At 37.5% G+C, this 20,966-nt stretch overlaps 1 protein-coding gene and 1 non-coding gene across 3 annotated transcripts in view; one reads left to right on the forward strand and one right to left on the reverse strand.

Annotated features, from left to right (window-relative positions):
• The window catches only part of LOC134801415 (LIM domain and actin-binding protein 1), a 67,356-nt gene that overhangs the window by 27,625 nt on the left and 18,765 nt on the right, over positions 1–20,966 (reverse strand). The window contains exons 1-4 of one of the 2 annotated variants that reach the window (XM_063773960.1): positions 8,204–8,283; positions 7,504–7,691; positions 4,399–4,562; positions 3,971–4,071 (exon numbers count right to left, since the gene is read on the reverse strand). In XM_063773960.1, coding sequence (XP_063630030.1) covers positions 3,971–4,071; positions 4,399–4,562; positions 7,504–7,691; positions 8,204–8,231 — 481 coding nt within the window. In that variant the 5' untranslated portion in view covers positions 8,232–8,283. Of the gene's footprint in view, positions 1–3,970; positions 4,072–4,398; positions 4,563–7,503; positions 7,692–8,203; positions 8,284–20,966 lie in introns of those variants that run through there. The other variant, XM_063773961.1, reaches the window with a different exon arrangement.
• On the forward strand, positions 15,900–15,972 carry Trnat-agu (transfer RNA threonine (anticodon AGU)). The gene has a single exon. It is a non-coding gene; the product is annotated as a tRNA-Thr (tRNA).

The raw sequence follows: 20,966 nt of genomic DNA on the forward strand, positions 1-20,966 counted from the left end.
GAGATCTGATAACTTTTTGACAGTGCGAGCCTTATGGTTTCGTCTGGGCAACATTTTACATCAAAATGTTTTGGTGGGATTTCACTTCTTTTTGTAAGTTGCTTATGACAATCTTCCATCCCCTAATTTAAAGGGTTGGGGGTGATTTACTATTAAAAATCCTGAAATAAGTATCTGGGGGCATCTGTTACACAATGTACTTCTTACTGATTCCCCATATAAACCCTTCACCCCGTAAGGGTAAACTTTGGGGTTGAAATCTGCCTTCAGCCCGTAAGGGTAAACTTTGAGGTTGAAATCTATTCTATATCCTTCCCCATAACAATACCTATCTACATATCAAATTTCAACTAAATCGGTTCAGCGATTATTGATTCCCCATACAAGATTAAACCCCCTCATCATCCTCTTAGGAATTAAAAAATTCAAGTTTTTGAATTTATTTGTTGTTTGTGTACTAAAACTATCTTACATATCAAATTTCAGCTTCTTAGAGGACTTCAGGAAGTACCCTAAAGGTATTGATAATCATCAAGTGAGTGAGTCAGTGACGAAATCGAAGTTTTTAGATATGAATAAAATCTAAAGTATACGAGCTATGCAATTGATATGCTTAATAAGTCCGAGAACTTTGTTTATCTAGTATAATCCAACCCCAAGTTATGAGGGTTCCAAAAAACGACGAAGCGCTTCAAGAAAAGGTAGATAGTGCCCTTGCGCTTTGCTCGTCTTGGCGGGGGCACTGCCGTGCCCCCAGATGTTAAAACATAATAATAATAAAGCTTTATGTTTAGTGACTTTAGTTACCTACTATTTTCGCGTAAACTAGACAATTTTTATATCTTTAGTTAATAAGGCCCAAAAGAATTATTTTTAACTTATTATAAATATCCTCTTGTTTTGAAGTACCAAATATTGTTATTTGTATATGTATAACTCTTAAGTTAAAAACAATAAAATCTGTTATTGTCTACTGTCAAAATTATTATTTTTTGCGGGATTAAGTAATACCCTGCTAGTGTTCAATAAGGCCCACAATAGGACTTTTATAAAAGGTATATTTTCCAAGAGTATCGTAATATTTTTATAACTATTTTGGTATAATGAAGAAACTTCAATAAATAAGATACCTATTTGAGTGAGTTTTTCATACTTAATATCCTGTTTATTAAAAAAAAAACATTTTAATTTAAGGTGGGCCGTATATAGGCATATACGGCCGACACGGAATATACAATAAGGTGAGGTCACTTACCTTATTGTATATTCAATATGTATACGTGTAATATTGAGCAGTTGGTTTATAATATACATAATATGATATTGACGTTGAATAGGACAGGACATGACAATAGGAACCAGAAATAGGTATAGTCGGTCAAACCAATTTGTCAGTAAATAAAAACAAAAAACTATATTCATCCTTTTCTTTTGGGTGCTAGTACTAGTGTAAGTCAAAGATAGTATGATGATTCTCTCTATGTTTGAAATGAGACAGTCCTTTGACAAACTATGGTAAAAAATAGTTGTGAATATCATGTACATTTTTATTACAATTTCGAAATTCAAATGTACTTCCTAATCAACTCGGCCACTAAACTAACTGATAACTTGGTATCCGATCCGCTAACTCGGCGAATGAATCGCCAATTCGCCAACTCTCCGAGCCGAGTCAACGCTATCACACTGCTACTAAGGCCATTCAAAAATAAACCTTAATTCGAGAGCCCGAAGGTTCTTATATGACAAACAATACATTACGACTTAAAACTTTATGGGAAACAAAGGGACCCCTTTAATTTCACGTAATGTCCGCATCTAATTTATATATGTCCACAGTAAACAAACAAATGAATGATAAGAAAAGACAGACAGTGCTGTGAGCGGCAGGTGGGGCGAGGCGAGGGGCGAGGTATAGGTAGGCTATGATAGGGTCTCGGGCGCCGCGCCGGCGACACTGACGGACCAGCGCGGCGTATGTATGAATTTCGCGCCTTTTACAATATATTTTACTATTACAATGCAAGCTACACACCGAAATTTCTCATTTTCCATAATATGGCTGCGTATATTATTTTATAGTAATAGACTTATTTTTACAGACTCTAATTCAATATTAGATATTATAGGACAAAAAACGCATATTAATTCTAAAGCATATATCTTATTCTTCTAAATTTTTAGCTTGCCTATTAACTTAAGAATTTAGATATGTTGTTGTGGATTTATTAAACTTTAATTCAATATCGACAAAATAATAAGCTAATTTGTAGTTTGACTAAGAAGCACGTTAAAAAAATTTCTAATAATTTTACATTATAAAGCGTCATACATATTATGAACGATGGAACTTAAACATTGCACTTTAATTCAATATTAAAAAATCATTACTAAAAATATATAAATACCTAATTTATATCTAACGCTCGTTCTAACTTTTCGTCATATTTTACAAATATGCTTAAAAATATGTCCCATGTCAGATAAGTATCACTTTTTCATCTTTAGAATTATCAAAACTTTTAGTGCAAAAATCCGGTCCCACTATTGGTCTACTTCTCGATAATTCAACTATACAATTGAATGATCTTTTTTTCACGTTTACAATTTTCACGAATTATTTAATTATTGCAACAATTACACTTAGGCCCACTTGCACCATCGCACTAACCCGGGGTTAAGCGGTTAAACCGTTAACTAGTGTCAAATTGTACTGATAACCATGGTAACTCCAGGTATAACCGGTAAACCCCGGGTTAGTGAATGGTGCAAGTGGCCCTTACAATCACAATTCATGACGAATACAGTATAAAGGACTAAACAATTAAAATTACGTCCACTCAAGCGAAACATAAAGGATAAACTGAAACTATAGTCCCAGTAATGACTAACAAATATAATTACAAATTATTATTAAACCAAATGACTCATTTGCAATAATTGTCTTTGAGGAATTCATTATTTTTATCATGTGTTTGTATACCAACAGCAAAAACCTAACAAATAATTATGAGGAAGTTTGAAATTTAAAGAGGCATAAGTATTATTTTAACATGCCTAAGCTACACTTGCACCATTCCACTAAACCGGGTTAACCGGTTAAACCTGGAGTTACCATGGTTACCAGTACAATTTGACACTGGGTTAACGGTTTAACCGCTTAACCCCGGGTTAGTGGGTAGAGCAAGTGGCCCTAAGTAAATGGACTAAGGGCCGGTTGCACCAAGCCGTCTGTCACCGTTAAAGCGTTGGCTAAATTTTATTGTATGAGGTTTTTCTTATGACCTTTTTTATTTGTGTGAAACTTATTTATAATAGAAACCAAAAGTTCCATACAAATTACAAAATTTTGGATATTTTTTATATTAATCAAAGCAACCACATCGGTGAATTCTGTGAAAGAAACAGATTAGTCGACCACTAAATTTTTGTGTCTCTATGGCGCCTGTTTTCAAGGTACGATAGAGACCCTGGGGTCTGCCATCTCGTGACCTGAATTGAAAGCGAAAACAATTCACGCTTCTAAGCAGGTGCTGCCATCTACACTTCACGCTGGCTCTATTTCGCATTATAGGGCTTGCCATCTAGTGGCTTAAATCTAGAAATGGATACTTGACAATGCTTCGCGCCAAGGGTTTTAATAACAAAACTTCCGTGAGACACAGACATATTAAATATAGTAAAAACGACCGACATGTTTCACTCCGTACCGAGGAGTGTCATCAGGAGCTTGCGTTTACGGTGACGGACCGGCGCAGACTGCGGGCCGCAGCCCTCCGCGCCCGATGTGGCGGCAGGGGGGGCGAGAAACTATCCTCATCCTCATCGAGCGTTTTTCGACTTAAAATACGTGAGTGACCTGTTTTTACTATATTTAATATGAATAGGGGGTTTCTTTGCTGCAGGTCTACAGTTCATGCGCGCTCCCTATAGTATTTTCCAACCATATACATACAATGAATAATCTTACCGTCTGTCTGGTCGTCTCCGTCTACGGGTTTGGGTTCGAACAGCTGTTTGAAGTGCGGCTTGCAGTAGAGAGTAGTGTGGTCGCTCTGGTATGTCTCCACACTGTTAACAATAATTATATCAATTTACCTCAGAACCAGATCATTTCTCCTAAGCTGAGAGACGATTTTTTTATTTGCTCTTTGGCAGTAACAAGCAGTTCTTCTAGTCTAGATAAGCCATCATAAAGTAGTGACTAATCTAATAAGGCCCACTTGCACCATCCCGTGGAATCCTAGTGGAATGGTACAAGTGGCCCTTAGGGGTATAAACATCGTCTTTGAGAGTATTGTTTTTTTTCTTGCCAATTTGAGTGTCCCACTGTTGAGTAACGGCCTCTCCCCTTGACTATCGGTTTTGTGTTTCTTCTAGAAACAGTCAAATACTTACGTGAGCTGCTTGTTGCACTGCGTACAGCGGAAGCACTCCTTATGCCACGCACGTTTTTCCGCTTTGATGCGTTCCATGGCGTAGACGGGGCGGGAGCATGCGGCGCATTGAGGGTTCTCGTCGGCGGCTTGCATCTTCTTGTGGAGCTTCGATGAGCTCCTTGACTGGAAAGAGATTTTTAGAAATTTGACAGTTATTATGACATCTCGGATCTAGATTTCGCTAAGTCCAGTGTAGTCGACTACTGCCCCGATGAAAATTAGTTCGTCTAGTTCAGTCACCTGGAATAATATGTATTCGAAGGCCGCAAAAATATGTGACACGCTATTATGTCCCTACAAACAAGATCGTGTCAGATATTTTTGCGGCCTTTGTTGTGTAACATACTACTGCAGGTGACTGTTTCACACAACAATTTTGTTTATTGTACCTAATAAATTTTGCACATACATGAAGATAAAATGACCCAGTAATGGGAACCATAATAGTAATGTTTAATCTAGTTTATTTTGATCGTATAATAAAATTGCATGAGACGTTTATTGCTGAAATAATTTACTTTTCAAAAACGTTGTCCACAAAATCCTCCTCAAAACAAACCTGATCTACAGATAAATTTCAGTTGAAAACCATTTCTAGTCTGAGCTTTGCAATTAACAATCAAAAATTCCAAGACAGTATACCTACTTATGTCATTGAATTTTATTTAGTGTGTGTTTTGTGTACAGTGACGTAGATATTTTGTGCTAAATTGTAAGCTAGATAGTCCTTTGTAGTACAAGTTCGATTTGATTAGTTTAGACTATGGCTTATAATTCGTTCACCATTATTAAAACTTGTCATGTATGCCGTTGTCTGGTCGAAGTTGGGATGGTATTCCGTACACAACCATAAATATGAATCAAATCGTCACAATCGACTAATTAGTGCTGTTGATAGTCGCGTGCGCGAGAGGAATGCTACGGTCTGCTGCGTTACCTCTTCACTCTGTAATTGGTCATGTGAAATTGCTGATATGGAGATAAGGCGGCGTAGTGTGCCATCATTCAAAATGATCGCTCACCGTATATAGTATTTTTCAAACTCGATGGGTACCGTAAACCGGGGTTACTTTGATCAATTTTAGAGTTTGACACCATTTTTTGACGATCCTAATATACGTAAAAATATGATATAAAAATATAATAATCGGTTTTTTCTCTTCTTTCCGCCTGCCAAATAAAAAAAAATTAAGACTTATATTTTTTTCAGAAATAAATAAAAACAACGCAATCAAAGTTATATTGAGAATGGGGTTACTTTGAAACCACTAATTTTTTTGCTGACAATCTAAAGTAGACCCGCTAAAAAGCCCGTAAAAAATAAAAAAATAAAAATCGGTTAAGTACTTTTTAAGTTATTTATATTTTTAAGGTGTGGGGTTACTTTGATAACATACCAAATGATAAAAATTAATAACTTTAAGCGGTTATTACATTATCTACTATAAATAACGTAGGATTTTAACTTATTATCTGACTTAGCAACTGATTTTTGAATTGCAAGCTTTACGGTTTCAGTAAATTTGGTCTGTGCACCCGGGTTTTTGATATGTTGCCTTTATACTTATTGTATAAAGTTCTATAAAAATAATTGTATGCTTTCGATGCGGCACGAATAGATTTTGTGCCCGCCACTATGTGTGCGAGTGCATCATTGAGTTGTTCTTCTTGGTATTTTTTGTAGTCTCGTTACCCGATTTTTTTTTTGTAATCTCTGGCATTGTTTCTATAAAAAAATCAATGCATATTTATTAATAGTAGAATTAATTAATACCCTGGTGGGCTGGTGGCCTTACGCACGTATAATAAAACACCTAAAGGAAAGACGCAGGATTAAATATAGCCAATTTCCACCCAGAAAGTTAATTCCATACAATAGAAACGGGTAAAAGAATGTTTAAAATCAGATGAGCAGTTCCGGAGATCAACATTTACATACAAACTTATAATTCTACAACCTCTACCTCTTCCACTGACTCAAACGATACCTATTTATTATTGGAAAAGATACATAAAAAAACGTAAGTTGCCAAAGTAATTCATGTTGTTACTTTAATATTTTGATCAATTTCACCACGTATAAGTGATCAAAGACACCCCGACCCATGGATTCCCCGGCTATGTGCGCATGTGTAGGTTGTCGAATACAGGTATTTTTTTATAAACTCACGAATAAACAGTGATTAACCTAAGACACTATAAAATTACATGTATTTAATTATTGACACAAATACAGTTAAAGTTATTCAACCAATAAAACCAGGAAGAAATGCGTACCTGCCATTAATTTTTTTTTTCAAGACGAAATAATAATATTACACTCGCATCCGGTTACTGGGCGATGAAACAACTATCAGTGTTGTCAATAAAGAAAAAATAACTGCGAAGGTATTTTCCAACTCGTCAAAACAAGCACTTTAGTAGCGGAGGGAAGTCGTTATCAAAGTCGACCCGCAAATCAAAGTAACCCCGGTTTACGGTACCTATACCTTACGCTGACAGATGTCATTGTCTCATAAATGTAGAAAAGTCGGGCTTAATGTCTTAACTTAAGATATCATTTTTCTAAGTACCAGTCAACCAAAGAAAAAAGCAATCAATATAGAATATTTCCTTATACTTATACCTATATGTATATCTTTATACTTTTAAATAAATAAATAAATACCTTATACTGATGACCTGTCGCTGCTCCTACTCCTAGTAATTCCTGGACTGGACTCCTACAGGTCATAAATCAAAGCAACTCACCTCAGAAATATTCTCTTCATCCATGCCTCTTCATATACTTCTTCTTGACCTGCCGCTGCTCCGACACATGGACTTCCTGGTACCTGCTCTGGACCCTGAACTCCTGGATAAAGGTCAAAGACTCCACAAACCAAAAGTACTCACCACAGAAACATTCCCTTCATCTTATGCCTCCTCATAGACTTCTTGACCAGCCGCTGTTCCGACACCTGGACTTCCAGGTAGCTCCTCTGGACCCTCGACTCCGTCTGAATGACGGTCTGAGAGGACTCCATCAACTTACAAGACAAGACAAAAGACAAAAGAAACTCACCACAGAAATGGTCCCTTCATCCTTATGCCTCCTCATGGACTTCTTCTTCTTAACCTGACGCTGTTCCGACACCTGGACCTCCTGGTAGTTCCTCTGGACCCTCGACTCCGTCTGGATGAGGGACTGAGAGGCCTCCATCGTCGAAGCGACGGAGTTGTGCGTTGCTGTAGCCATTGCCATCTTGTGCTCTGGAAATAAATTACATTTCATAAGCACCTTGTAAAGTTGTATATCTATAAAAAAATATACTGTTATTCTTCCTGTTCTATAAATTTTGATAAGGCCAAAAACAAATGAAAGTGTAACTAAATAGGAAGACTTGAATACGCTTTTGTTGCCTTTTTATAGTTGGAAGACGAAATATTATTTAAAATCTGACAGTCTGAAGCTAAACAATATTGAGTCTGTACCTCAACCGTGACGAGACGGGTTTGCGTTAAGTGTCATTTTGTATGGGATTATGAGTTTCCAAAACGTCCCGCTTGGCGCGCTGTTCAAACTCCCATACAAACATAGACATAACGCAAACGCGAACGCTCGTCACCTTATCGAATTAAATGTACACTAGGGGTTCTGATGACGGACTAGAGGTGGTTTCGACCAAAATTAATAACATGTGCATTCCTTATATAAATTTTAAAACAGCAAACACCTGATTTTATTAACAAACTAATTTAATAAATAAGTTCACAATAAGTACCGTACGAAATCGGTGACACCAGCAACATTTTAAATGTTTAACACTTCACGTCCTCAAACTATGCTCTCTCAGAGTCAAAACTAAAATGTTTAGGAGAGACAGACAATCCGTCTTTTATACACAAAAATGAGTAAACGTTATTTATTTACATTGATTCATTTCGGTTTGCGAAGTGAGTGCGCGCTTTACGTGGGTATATATGAGATGTGTCAGAAGATGGTTTTGAGTTTTACATCAACATAATAGAAAAAAGTAGAGAATTATGTCATAATATAAGGTTATAAACCGAAATAAACGTCAAATACGAAGGGAAAAATTAATTACTCCGAGGCCTCCAGTATGGACACTGGAGCCTATGGTCATTTTATATTTTTGTTTTGGAAAGTAATTTAATTTGTTCTTAGAGTATTAGGTTACCTTTTCGTTTAGTTTAGTTAGGAGTGGCTAAGTTTAAGTACTCCCATCCTGAAGGCCGGTAACGCACTGAACCCCTCTGGTTTACGGATGTCCATAGGCGACAGTAATCGCTCAGGGCTTGTGCACAAATCACGCGAGGTTCGATAGGGGGAGGGAAGTCACGAAAAAATCTCGATAGCTCACGTTGGGGGAGGGGGTATAAGGAGACCTCACGTGTATTTTTCTACAGTGAACGAAACTAAGAAAAAAAGACCTACCACATGAGTAGATACTTTTTCTCGGTTTCGTTAAGCATAAATCTTCACTCTGCACTTCAAAATAGCGAGTCTATTTAACGAAAATAGAAAAATAAACAAGATTTTCTATATACAACACTATTTATTTTAAAATAAGGTCGAATGAAAAATTTCAAAAAAATATACGTGAGGTTGTGTGGGGGAGGGGGGTAGCCAAAAACCTCACCAAATATCACCAAGGGGGAGGGAGGGATCAAAAAGTAGCCGAAAACACCTCGCGTGATTTGTGCACAACCCCTTACCATCAAATGATTCGTCTGCCTATTCGCCTCCAATATCATAAAAAAATGTATATTTCCTCACAGAGCCACTAATTAATTAAACTGTGATAATTTAGCTATCTCCCGCGATTAAGTCAGTCCTGTTTTACGCGTTCCACATAGCCTGCCCTAGCGTTATAGCTCGTAAAGTTATATATAACTCACATATAGTTACACCTACGCGAATATACCTCGGTGCTTTCCCGTTTGTGTCGAGATTTATCATTTCCTTAGCGTAGGGTTTAGCACTCGGTTTTTATGGATGGTCCCTTTTTTACCTTTTTTTACTGAGCGCTATTATAGCTGGTCTAAGTTTGATTAACCAGTTTAAATTTGCAAAAGGAAAATACAAACAAATTTAAATGTATGTAATGTAACTAATGTATTGCAGGGAAGACCGTCGAACGGCAAGAACTCTCATATTTGTATATACATACGTCGCTCAAACATACTACTACCGTACCGTTCCGTACTATTATCTATAAAAACGGTCACCCATCCAAGTACTGACCCCGCCCGACGTTGCTTAACTTCGGTCAAAAATCACGTTTGTTGTATGGGAGACCCACTTAAATCTTTATTTTATTCTGTTGTTATAGCGGCAACAGAAATACATCATCTGTGAAAATTCCAACTGTCTAGCTATCACGGTTCGTGAGATACAGCCTGGTGACAGACGAACGGACGGACGGACGGACGGACGGACAGCGGAGTCTTAGTAATAGGGTCCCGTTTTACCCTTTGGGTACGGAACCCTAAAAAAGGAGCTTCACTTCTTCACACACACAAACACAAGTAAAGTTAAAAGAGACGAAAGAGCGACATATTACATAAAATGGGTGACATATTATTATTTTGCAATTGCAGATCAGAATCGCTACTACCTACTCCTGACCTGAACGCAATAACTTATAATTTTATTATACTTAAAAAAAATACTTGTTACTTTTTACCTACACCGTCTTGTTGTTTTCGACGTAACAAGAGCACACCGAAAAAGTATTTCTATATATACCTACTCGTCCCGATTAAAGCAGTAATACGACACTATGTTTTCCTTCCATTAAACCGTTGGCTAACTTTCGTTACATCGGTCCAGGTTCCGGGCAAAGGGTTAGAAACGTTACAGTGATAATCTATAAATTGTAAACACAGATGTCAATCGCAATGAAAAAATCAACGATGATCAACTCTGGCCAACTCTCTGGCTGGTTTCTGTATTTACAATTTGTAGATTGTAATAATGTGGTACGTCCCACAATTAAAAAGGAAAAATATATTTACGTTACAGTAATAATTGGGAATTATAGTTTAATTTGTTTAGTTAAGCATACTGTATAGGTATACTTGTTTATTTGAAACTAAATTTTTAGTAACGGTACCATGTTTACAACCAATATGTTGTAGCAGTGTCTGTCTGACGAAACCAGATTTTTCCGATGAAGGTTCGGTTTTTCCCTATAGTCTGTAATTCTGTATCTTTAGGTATTTAAATAAAAGTAAACAAAATCTACTCTCAAATGGCTCCTTAAGTCAGTTGAGGGTAGATGAAAACATTACATGATCAAATAATGTAAGTAGGTTAAAGTCGGGTCGTTCAGTGACAGATCCAGGCGCTTTTGTATTTGGTTGGTTAACCAATAAATGTTATAACACTTATAACTACCCGAAAATGTACAAATTGTTTGTTTACTTACCTAATACCTAAATACTTAATACCTAAAGATACAGAGTATAGTTTCTCCTTCGTCGAAACATGATTTTCATGCCGAAACCGATACTTCAGTCGGACATTAATAGATAGTTACCGTAAACACAGGTAACGTTAGTCCAGGCCCCAATTTCACCACGGTGACAGGTGCGACAATTGTAAAATCACTGTTGCTGACGTCACAGGCATCCATGGGCTACGGTTACCACTTACCATCGGGCGGGCCGTATTCCTGTTTGCCACCACACTGAGAGAAAAATCATCACCAGGAATAATAAACAGTTCTGTACTGGGGGAAAAAATGAAGTTTTAGTAGTAATCATGGAAGTTTCACTATTTCTGTAAAATTTACTTATTTCTACAAACAGCTCAGTAATACTAAATCTAATTTCAGCAAACAGACTTTAGTAAATGGAGCATTAAACAAAGTTCAGTATTTGTTACAATCCATTTTTATTACTACTAAAATTCTCCGATTTTTACTAGTAAAGTTTGTGATTTTTGGAAAAAAGCATCTGTGATTTCAAGTTATGATTTTAGTAAATGTCTCACTTACATAGTTTTGTAATATCTAAAAAACGAGTTCGCGGGAATAACATTACCCCATTTAAAATAACAATTCAGTTGTTACTATAGCGACATTACAAAGTTTACTGGTATTTAGTAGATAGACTTGTTGGGTTTATGTTCATTGTTGTACCAATCACTAAACGAGTTTTGTAATACCAACACAGCTACTTGCTACGTTCATTTGGTTAGAGTTAGTATTGTGTCGGATGTCGGGCGGGCGTGTCTCGTGTCTTCTTTGTTTAAAACATACTTAAGTTAAATAATAAATTTAGGATATATTGTGGGCCATGGACATATTAACCCGCGACCTACTGTGTAGTTGGGGTCTACAGGAATATATTGTTCTGCAACTTCGAGCTAGCTGTTGTTATTCTAGTGATAATGACATCAAAGGTAAATCTAAACTGTTTGCAATTCCAACCTCCCTAGCACAGGTGCGCCGCGAGAGCATGTTGCGCGCGTAATAACTACTAGTCTCTTTCTGACTGTATGAATAAGAAAGGAATGGGTAGAATATCTCGACAGGCTTTTATAGTGCCTCTTTAGTACAGAGATATACTACCAAATGCTTTTTTATTCATACAGACAGAAATAGAGACGGGTAGCTACCACGCGCGCGACATGCTCTCGCGGCGCCCGTTTGCTAGGGGCGGAGGAATTGCAAACAGTTTAGTTTTTGCCTGTGACGTCTTTATCTCTAGAATAACAACAGCTAGCTTGGAATCGCAGTACAGTTTAGTAAAACCTATGACGTCATCGTCTCCGATATTGCTAAAGCACGCTTAGAATTACAAAACGATTAGTTTTCACCCATGACGTCATCACCTCCGATATTGCTAAAGCACCTCTCGGAATAACAAAACCAAATTTCTGAAATTACTCTAGCATACTTCAAATTACAAATATAGAAGTTGTATTTCCTACTAAATGGAAATTGCAAAAGTCAATTTGTTCCTATTAGTTGACTCTCCTTGTCCCCGGATTAAGTTTTATTTTTGTAATTCTAAGTGTGTTTTTGTTAGTTTTTTCTCTCAGTGCATCATTGTATTATTTAAAAAAACTTTATTATATCGGAAAAAAACAGATATTTCTTTTGCGAAGTTTCTGACAATTGTCAAGATTTAGAAGAATTGTAGGTAATGAGTTATATGTCGGAATTTCGTGACAATTGTAGTGTTTCTTGTGACAATTGTCATAAACTTAGCAAGAGAAATATCTGTTTTTTTCCGATATAATAAAGTTTTTTTTAATAAATCAATGATGGTGGCAAACAGGAATACGGCCCGCCCGATGGTAAGCGGTAACCGTAGCCCATGGATGCCTGTGACGTCAGCAACAGTGATGTTTTACAATTGTCGCACCTGTCACCGTGGTGAAATTGGAGCCAGAACATAAGTACTACAACTAAGTATGGTCCAACTTCACGTGTCCGTATGTGAAAGAATTTCTTTCAAAGAACTTTCCAGTAGGTACCTAGTGTTTAGATTAGATAATAGAACACAGATGTGTGTAAAAATTAAAAGTGTAAACATATCTTTGACGAAGACTGTACCTTCGTCAAAGATATGTTTACACTTTTAATTTTTTTAAACTATTTTCATTGAGATGAATTACAAACATTGTAACTATGTATTTCGTCAAACGGTGTAAGTATGCCAATAATTTAGATATCGAAATTCGAAGCGAACATCGAAAAACATAACCCTCCTGCGACAGTCGGCTTAAACAAAGCAAGAAATAAAATAGGTACCCATTAAAAACGTACAAACGCAATAATTGTTATTTTGATGAGTCACTCGATCGGTTGGACACGAGGCAGTCAATGACCTACATTCAAAGATCACGGCTTTATGTTTTTGCGGAACGCAGACTGCCCTGATTTAAGATTTATACACATTAATTATATCCAGTTTATTATATTTCTTAAGCTTCATTCTACAGATATAAAAACCAGGTAGTCCTAGTGGTTAGCAAAAAACTCTAACAGATCTATCCCCACTTCTCCACCTACCCTTGGTGGGTAGTACGGCTTATTCTTTATTCTTGCGAGGCAACGAACGCACGAAATAGTAGATTGTACAACAAGGGCATAAAGTGACCCATTTATACCCGAGGCAATTTTTTACAATTTTTTTGCAAAATTGTAGACGAGGGTAAAAATGGACATTTATGCCCTTGTTGTACACTCTGCTTTTCACTTCGATTGCGAGGAAAATAAAATTATATTTTTCACGGCAATTTACACCACGAAATTGTCGTAAAGCGAAAGAACATAATACAAAACCAATTCCCGCCAACTTTTTAATTTTTTTTTTAATTTTCAATATGTGATCAGAGTTTCAGACGCTTGGTTTTCTGCCAAGTCAAACATTTCGGAGCATTTTTGAACGATAATCGACTCCTATTTATGTGATTTACTAAATTTAATGACACAAAATACGGATTTCTAATAAATTGTAGCAAAAATAAAATAATATAACAAGTTTTGTCATCTACACAATTTTATTGCTCAGTAAAATTGTGCAATATGTTTTAACTGTTTGGCTGTTGAGACCGATTACCTTAGTCTTAGAAGAAAATTTTACTTTTATGCTCTAGACTCTAGAGCATAAAATGCGATTTTATGTCGTCTACGCACGACATAAAGGTGCACTTTTTGAGCATGAGAAGTGAAAAATGATAATTTAATTTCAAAGTTTGTTGTTGTTATTTTGTCCCGTCAGCCAGTACGGATATGACGGCCGTTCTTGTCTACGTGACAGCGTGATAAAACGGTATTAAAAAGTGACGGATATTTTGTCACGTGGATAAAGCCATCCATAATAGGCCTGCTGGAGACAATAGTAGCGTAGTATGTTATAAGTACTTAATGTTATACTTATACAACGTTCTACGCTATATGCTAAGTAGACTCAATGGAAGAGGCTTATAACTGTCAAAAATTGTATGTTTGGTTATTTTAAATACTGCAAAACTAGGATTTTAAAAGACCGTAACCATGGCTATGAGTAACAAGAAAAAGTTGATTCACCAATTTACTCTGGTAGAGACGTAATCCTAGGGAGGGAAATGGGAACTACATTTGTATGGAGAAGCAATCGTGCACAATAGTACATTGTGCAACATGGGGCGTAAGTTAAATATTGCAAACGAGAGTAAGTTAAATCGCGACGGCTTGCCGGAGCGATTTATAGACTCGAGTTTGCAATATTATTACGCCCAGAGTTACACAAAATGTTTTTCATCACACTTGCGATACAAAAATTAAGTATAAAAACAAAAAACTGTTAATTATGGCACCAGAAACTTCATAACTCCCTAGGGAAAACGCTTTTTCTATAACTCCTGCTAAACCTGCGTGCAATTCCACATTTACTGAGCGAGTGTGATGAAATAGTATTAAGCGTTACTATGGACAGTATTAGAGGCGAGTCGCCCGAACTCATAAAATTGTGTTATTTATGTTAAAAACCATATATTTTTATGCAAGTAAGTACATACTTTATTTGCAACGTATTTCTGTACGTTGTGCATTTGCCAATTGTTCCGCGTTTTTCCGAAAATAAGACAATTTCATCCTCGTTTCTCGAATGCACATAAAATATTTATAAATACGTGCTTTCAGGCCGAAAACAACTTTAGTAGCCACGACACACGCTCGCATCGCGACTGGGAGACGAATTTCCTGTTCAGGTTCTCTCAAGATACATATCAGTATGAACTTTTTCAAATAAGCAGGTTTTTCCGACACATGTGAAGCGTCCATGGGCTACATTAACTGTTAATTATCATGTAGGCTGTATGCTACTTTGCCATTGAAGTGGTATATGCAATTACAAATTTGAACACTTCGATTGACTGTTTGAACAAAAGCCGTTCTTCATTATTATGAGAACTCGCGAAGTTGTTTATCAGTCCGAACCCGTACATGGGAAGTATTTACATTAGCGCATGCGCAGTCCGTGTAAGTACATTTCGAAATACATTTGCAATGTTTACTCATGCTGCGGTGCACAGAATACCAACTTTATACGTTGGATCGGCATAGGTATTAGAAAAAGATCCTAGAGGAAAAGCAGCGCCATTTTAAATTAAAATTCTTATTTTCGGTCGAAGGAATTAAAAGATTCGCACGCTTCTTTGCAAATAAATACTTACTTACTTACTTACTTCTGTTAAGCTTCGGTAGCTCAGTTTTTCAAGAGCGATCGGACCGGTGTTCTGAGTAGTCAGCTCGAATCTTGCCCGAAACGGTGAAAATTTTCTTATAATATATGCTTTATTATATAAAAAAATAGTAGGTTTAGAAATAAATTAAATGTGGAATAATTCACTGTCTTGGGTGGGGCTCTAGCGATGTCGCTACAGCCTCCCGGTTGTAGCGACATCAAATGCTCATTTGGCTCATTTATATGGTGGAAATATTCGCTGTATTGGGTACGGTCTTGGTAGCTCAGATGGCAGAGCACTGTACTAGTGATCCAGTGGTCGTGGGCTCAAGTCCCGCCCAAGACTGTGAATTTTCCACTTTTAATTTATTTCTAACAAGGAAGGGTATCTGCTTGATAAAAAATGTTAATCAAATTAGATTCTACTTCTTTGGTAGTTACCTTCCATGCGCTTATTTGTATAAAAGATTTTCTCGTTAGTGCATTATTACGCAAATCAGAGTCTTCGAGCTCTTATTGTTTTGGAGAGAATATAGGTTTGTGATGCGATGTGTCGTGCCAAGAATCTACGCTGGATTCGTACTCGCGTCGTCTTGTTTTCGCGCAATTCGGGAACGTTTGGAAAATTAGAGGTGTTCTCAAGGTTACTGAAATTTCTTTTACACTTGAAGAGTCTAGGAAAAATTATAGTTCATTTCTAGTTTTCGTAAAGTGCTTTTTCTTCTTTAACTCTTAAAATTTGACAGATAGGAACAGGGCAGACCAAAAAAAAGCGATGGCTCGGTGTCATGAAAGCAGATACGAGCTTAAACGGGCTCACACGAGAGGACGCCCAGGATCGTGCAAAGTGGAGAAAGGCAAGCAGGAAAGCGGACCCTGGCAAAGATCGGGATAACGCTAGGTAGAAGAAAAACTCTTCAATTTTGTAAAGAGTGGTACTTTGTATAGGTAAGAATGGCACTTTAATGGCAAAAACTTATTTATCTCTCGACTTGAAATGGACTGTCGTCGTTTTCTCATGAACTTTAAGCTTTTCTAGTCAACATCAGGATTCAGGTACCGGGAGAAACGGCTCCCATCGACCATGACCCGATCGCCAGCCTACCCTGTTGGAGGATTTTTCAATCTAGGTTATATATGCTGAATCCCCGAGCTTACTTTAATTTCACTTTAAGAAATTAAAGTACGGATATTTACAGAAATTATAACGGACCCTATTTCAGCCAACACAAATCATGTCAGCAAGTTGGTTGTGTAAATATCGTGTTATAATATAATTAAGAATAGATGTTTCATCGCAAAACACGTCATTGGTGTTTTTTTAAATACGTGTATCACTTTTATTTTTACAACAGACATTTCTTTTGCTTTCAGAACTACTTAAATTGTACAATCTTGACAAAGAAATAGTGAGTTCTTTATAGTATCTTTAATAAAGAGCATATTTTGAAACACACTTTAAATATAAGGATTCCCGCATATGAAGACAAATTAGGACAGTGTAAATTAATAGATTTACGACTTCGGCTTCTAAAAGGGGATAGCCGTTTTTATCGGGTGATAAGTGATTAAAGTGATATAGAAGACAAGCTTATGTCTCTTTTCTGACATATGACTGCTACAGACGGATTATTGGATGATTTTTCTTGTTTATCGAGTGACAAAAGACCTTTTAGCGTTTTATTCCAAATCGCGCTAATAATTATGGAGATTAAATTAGAATTAAGGATAACTCACGGTAGAACGGTCCGGGTCCGGGCCTAGGCGTCCGACACTTCGCTTTCTATGACGGGTGATCGGTGATCACGTGATGCTTTCTATAGAAAACTGAAATGTCGGACGCCTCGGCTCGGACCAGGACCGTTCTAGCGTGACTCATCATTTAAAATTTTAAAGCGACAAAGCAAAAAGAGGCTCTCGTCTTTTCCCAGCTGCATCCTTCAGGATCTTTACAGGCTTTAGCTTGTGATGAGCCTAAAACTTCGGGGTAACACTAGATATGACGCAAAAACTTCTAGTGATATTCCGGACACATATCTTTTGAAAATTATTGGTACGACCCAGAGGCCCTGACGGCAAAAACGAAAATTGAAATGTATTTAAATGTATTTATCTGCCTTTTCCTCTATCAGTGATAGAGAGGCAGATAACGAAATTTCGACTTTCGTTTTTCGCGATAGGCCCGCTGAATTCAATGCCTCATCCTTCGCTTTGCAAGTGTCCAACCTGAACCGCTAGGCCACCGCGATAAAATTATCTTATCTTGGCAGAAGCCTCAAGTTAAATCATTCTGGAATGGGGCCATTTTTCTCTGAATCCAATTATTCTGACGGTTAGCGGCGGATCTAGGTCCAATTAGAGCTTAATTACTAAATCCGCTATGTCAACTTTTAATTATTTTATCGCACAAGTATTCATTCCAAATGCTTAGAGAGTTCGAGCGATTGTTACTGAATTACAGATGTTGCCGATGTTGCGAAAAGTTTTGGAGAAGGAAGGCTTCCCCTATAAAATTAGCAGAAATAGTCTAGAAAATCGTCAGAACGAACAGATCATCCACCTTGTTAGAGACCTTTCGTCGTCGTCTCGGAGAGCCCGACGATCTGATCATGATCGCAGTGAAACGTATGGGACCAGCTCATGATCCATCATTGAGGAGATCCTTAGAGACTATGTCCAGCGTTAAGGTGCTGGTACACTTAAACAGACACTTGTAACAGACATCAAGCATTTGCTGTATTTAAATTTGTCGTCCTGTTTTTTTTTATGTAATATTTGTTAGAATACTAATTACAAGTACACTTTTAGGTCTTTCGGCTGATGGCCTCAAGGTCACGTTACCCTGGTTGTTCCAAGTCGATTCTTTCGCTGGCGCAACCAATGAGAATAATATATATTTAATACATGGCATGGTATGTTCCCAGCGGGTCAGTGATAAGGTACGGTAAGGATAGCAATTATACAGGTACAGCGGTTATAAAGCTTTTAAAGTAAGAAGGCCAGGGACTATGCGTTTATTAAAACCTAGATTAGCAAGGCTGATAACGAAATAATTAAATGATTTATGTAAAATCGATTTAAAGTTGATCTATCAGGTCTACTCTCGAAGCAAGCAGTTAATAAAAATGTGCCCGATGAGTTTTTTGTGGTAAATGACTTGTCAAAACATTTATCAACCAGAGATACTGAACCAGAACATCTAATTCGCTGTCAAATTCAAGACAACTTTGTCTGAGACTTTAAACCTCTTTTAATTATTAATAACTTTTGCCAAAAATGTATACCTATATTAGCTATAGGTACGAGAAATTCTTGAATGGAATTTGCTTACAATACAATGTGTAGACTAGACCTATCCATTCTCAATTTTACTGTAATTCCTAACCGACATCCAAGCGATCTTCCCATTCTATTGCAAATACTCCAACATCAAAGAATCCCAGTCAAGTAATTTAGTCAAAACACTGCCGGAAAGCTAGTAATTGACGTCCACTTCGCACCTGAGTGTGCTGGCACTAGGCCCGGCTAGAAATACATGCTGCATACCAGTGCATGTCATAATTCAATGGTTCAATACCCGAAAATTGGAGTGCATTTTGCAGTGGCAACACCTGGACCATAGACTAAGAAATGCTGAAACGCGTAAAGGCACTGTCACATAGTGTGTTAAATTTTTCGCAACTGAATTTCGCGCCTTGGGACTCGATTTTTAAGGTTTTTTGTTCTAGGAGAGAACCTAAAAGGCAATTTAATATTATGTAACTGCTGGCCTTCGAGCTGTGATATACAGAAAGGTCATGGTCCTTGCAGTTCTGCTCTCTTAATATTAGAGGTACCTAACAATTATACTATCTCTTAGGAAGTGAGTTCAATATTGTTTTTTTTTATGATATAGGAGGCAAACGAGCAGACGAATCGCCAGATGGTAAGCGATTACGGTCGCCCATGGACACCTGCAATACCAATACGCTCTTTATTGGTCGTATTTTGTTTTTGTACCCGTAAAATTTTATAACTATCCTGAAGAGGCAGATAGGACGCAATCATATCAAAAAGTCAAAGAGCTGGCGCAAGATAGGGAAAGCTGGATGATACTCTACCGACAAGAGTAAACAACTCTTAAGTTAATGATGATGATGGAAACGTAAGAAAGTTATTACGGTTAAACTTGTGGAATAAAAATGGCGAAACTGAGCGGTTAAAAAGTAAGATGTTAATACCGCTGCGCCGATAAAAAAAAACCGGACAAGTGCGGACTCGCCCACCGAGGATTCCGTACTTTTTAGTATTTGTTGTTATAGCTGCAACAGAAATACATCATCTGTGAACATTTCAAGTGTCTATCACGGTTCGTGAGATACAGCCTGGTGACAGACAGACGGACGGACGGACGGACGGACGGACAGCGGAGTCTTAGTAATAATAGGGTCCCGTTTTACCCTTTGGGTACGGAACCCTAATTAGAGGGTCCCGTTTTACCCTTTGGGTACGGAACCCTAAATATTATCCTACTCTGTCAGATAGCTGCCCACTCTTAGCATCATCGTCATGATACCGGTTCTTTAGAGTCGCCTAGCGCTGCACGGTAACCGTGCACCGATGCGCCGGCGCCCTGATTGGCTAATTTTAGCCCCGGTTATGTCATACACAATGCTATACTCGAATACGTGTGTTTGCCGTTTCCTGGTTAATAAGGGCTTCACCTGACTAAACGTCACTTTTGGGTAGTTAGCATCAATAGTAGCGGATGGAACCACACGCCAAATATATCTGCCACCCTATTAGATTTGCAAATAGAGATAAATCTGTACAGTTCGCGTTCAAAAGTATCTGTTGTTGTTCTAGATATAGAGACATCTCAATTTATTATGAGGGCATCGCCTGTCCAGTGACGCCCTCGTTGGGGGAATTGTGTTTTCTAATAAACCAAATAATTTCTGTATAAATCAGATTTACTATTGTTGTCCTACTGATTCGATCCCCAACTTTTGGTCTATGTGATATAGTTTTTATATTATTTACCTATTGTTTTATAAATCAAAATCAAAATCAAAATCATGTATGTCCAATTTACCACTTGATTTTCTCTGAAGGAAAATATCCTAAGGAGAGTTTCATACATCTGCGAAGAAATTCAAACAAATCAAAATGTGAAAAGGTTACGCGTAGGGATTGCAATCCGGTCCGGCGGATCCGGTAATCCGGCCGGATCCGGCACGTTTTAGGAGCTACCGGATCCGGTTGAAATCACCGGATCCGGACCGGATCCGGGAAAATAGAAAAAAGACCGCACGCAGCACCCACTGCGCGTTTTAGGTGAGATAAAGGCGATGGATAGAA

Source organism: Cydia splendana, chromosome 22, assembly GCF_910591565.1.
Source record: "Cydia splendana chromosome 22, ilCydSple1.2, whole genome shotgun sequence".
In the NCBI taxonomy this organism is placed as follows: Eukaryota; Metazoa; Arthropoda; class Insecta; order Lepidoptera; family Tortricidae; genus Cydia; species Cydia splendana.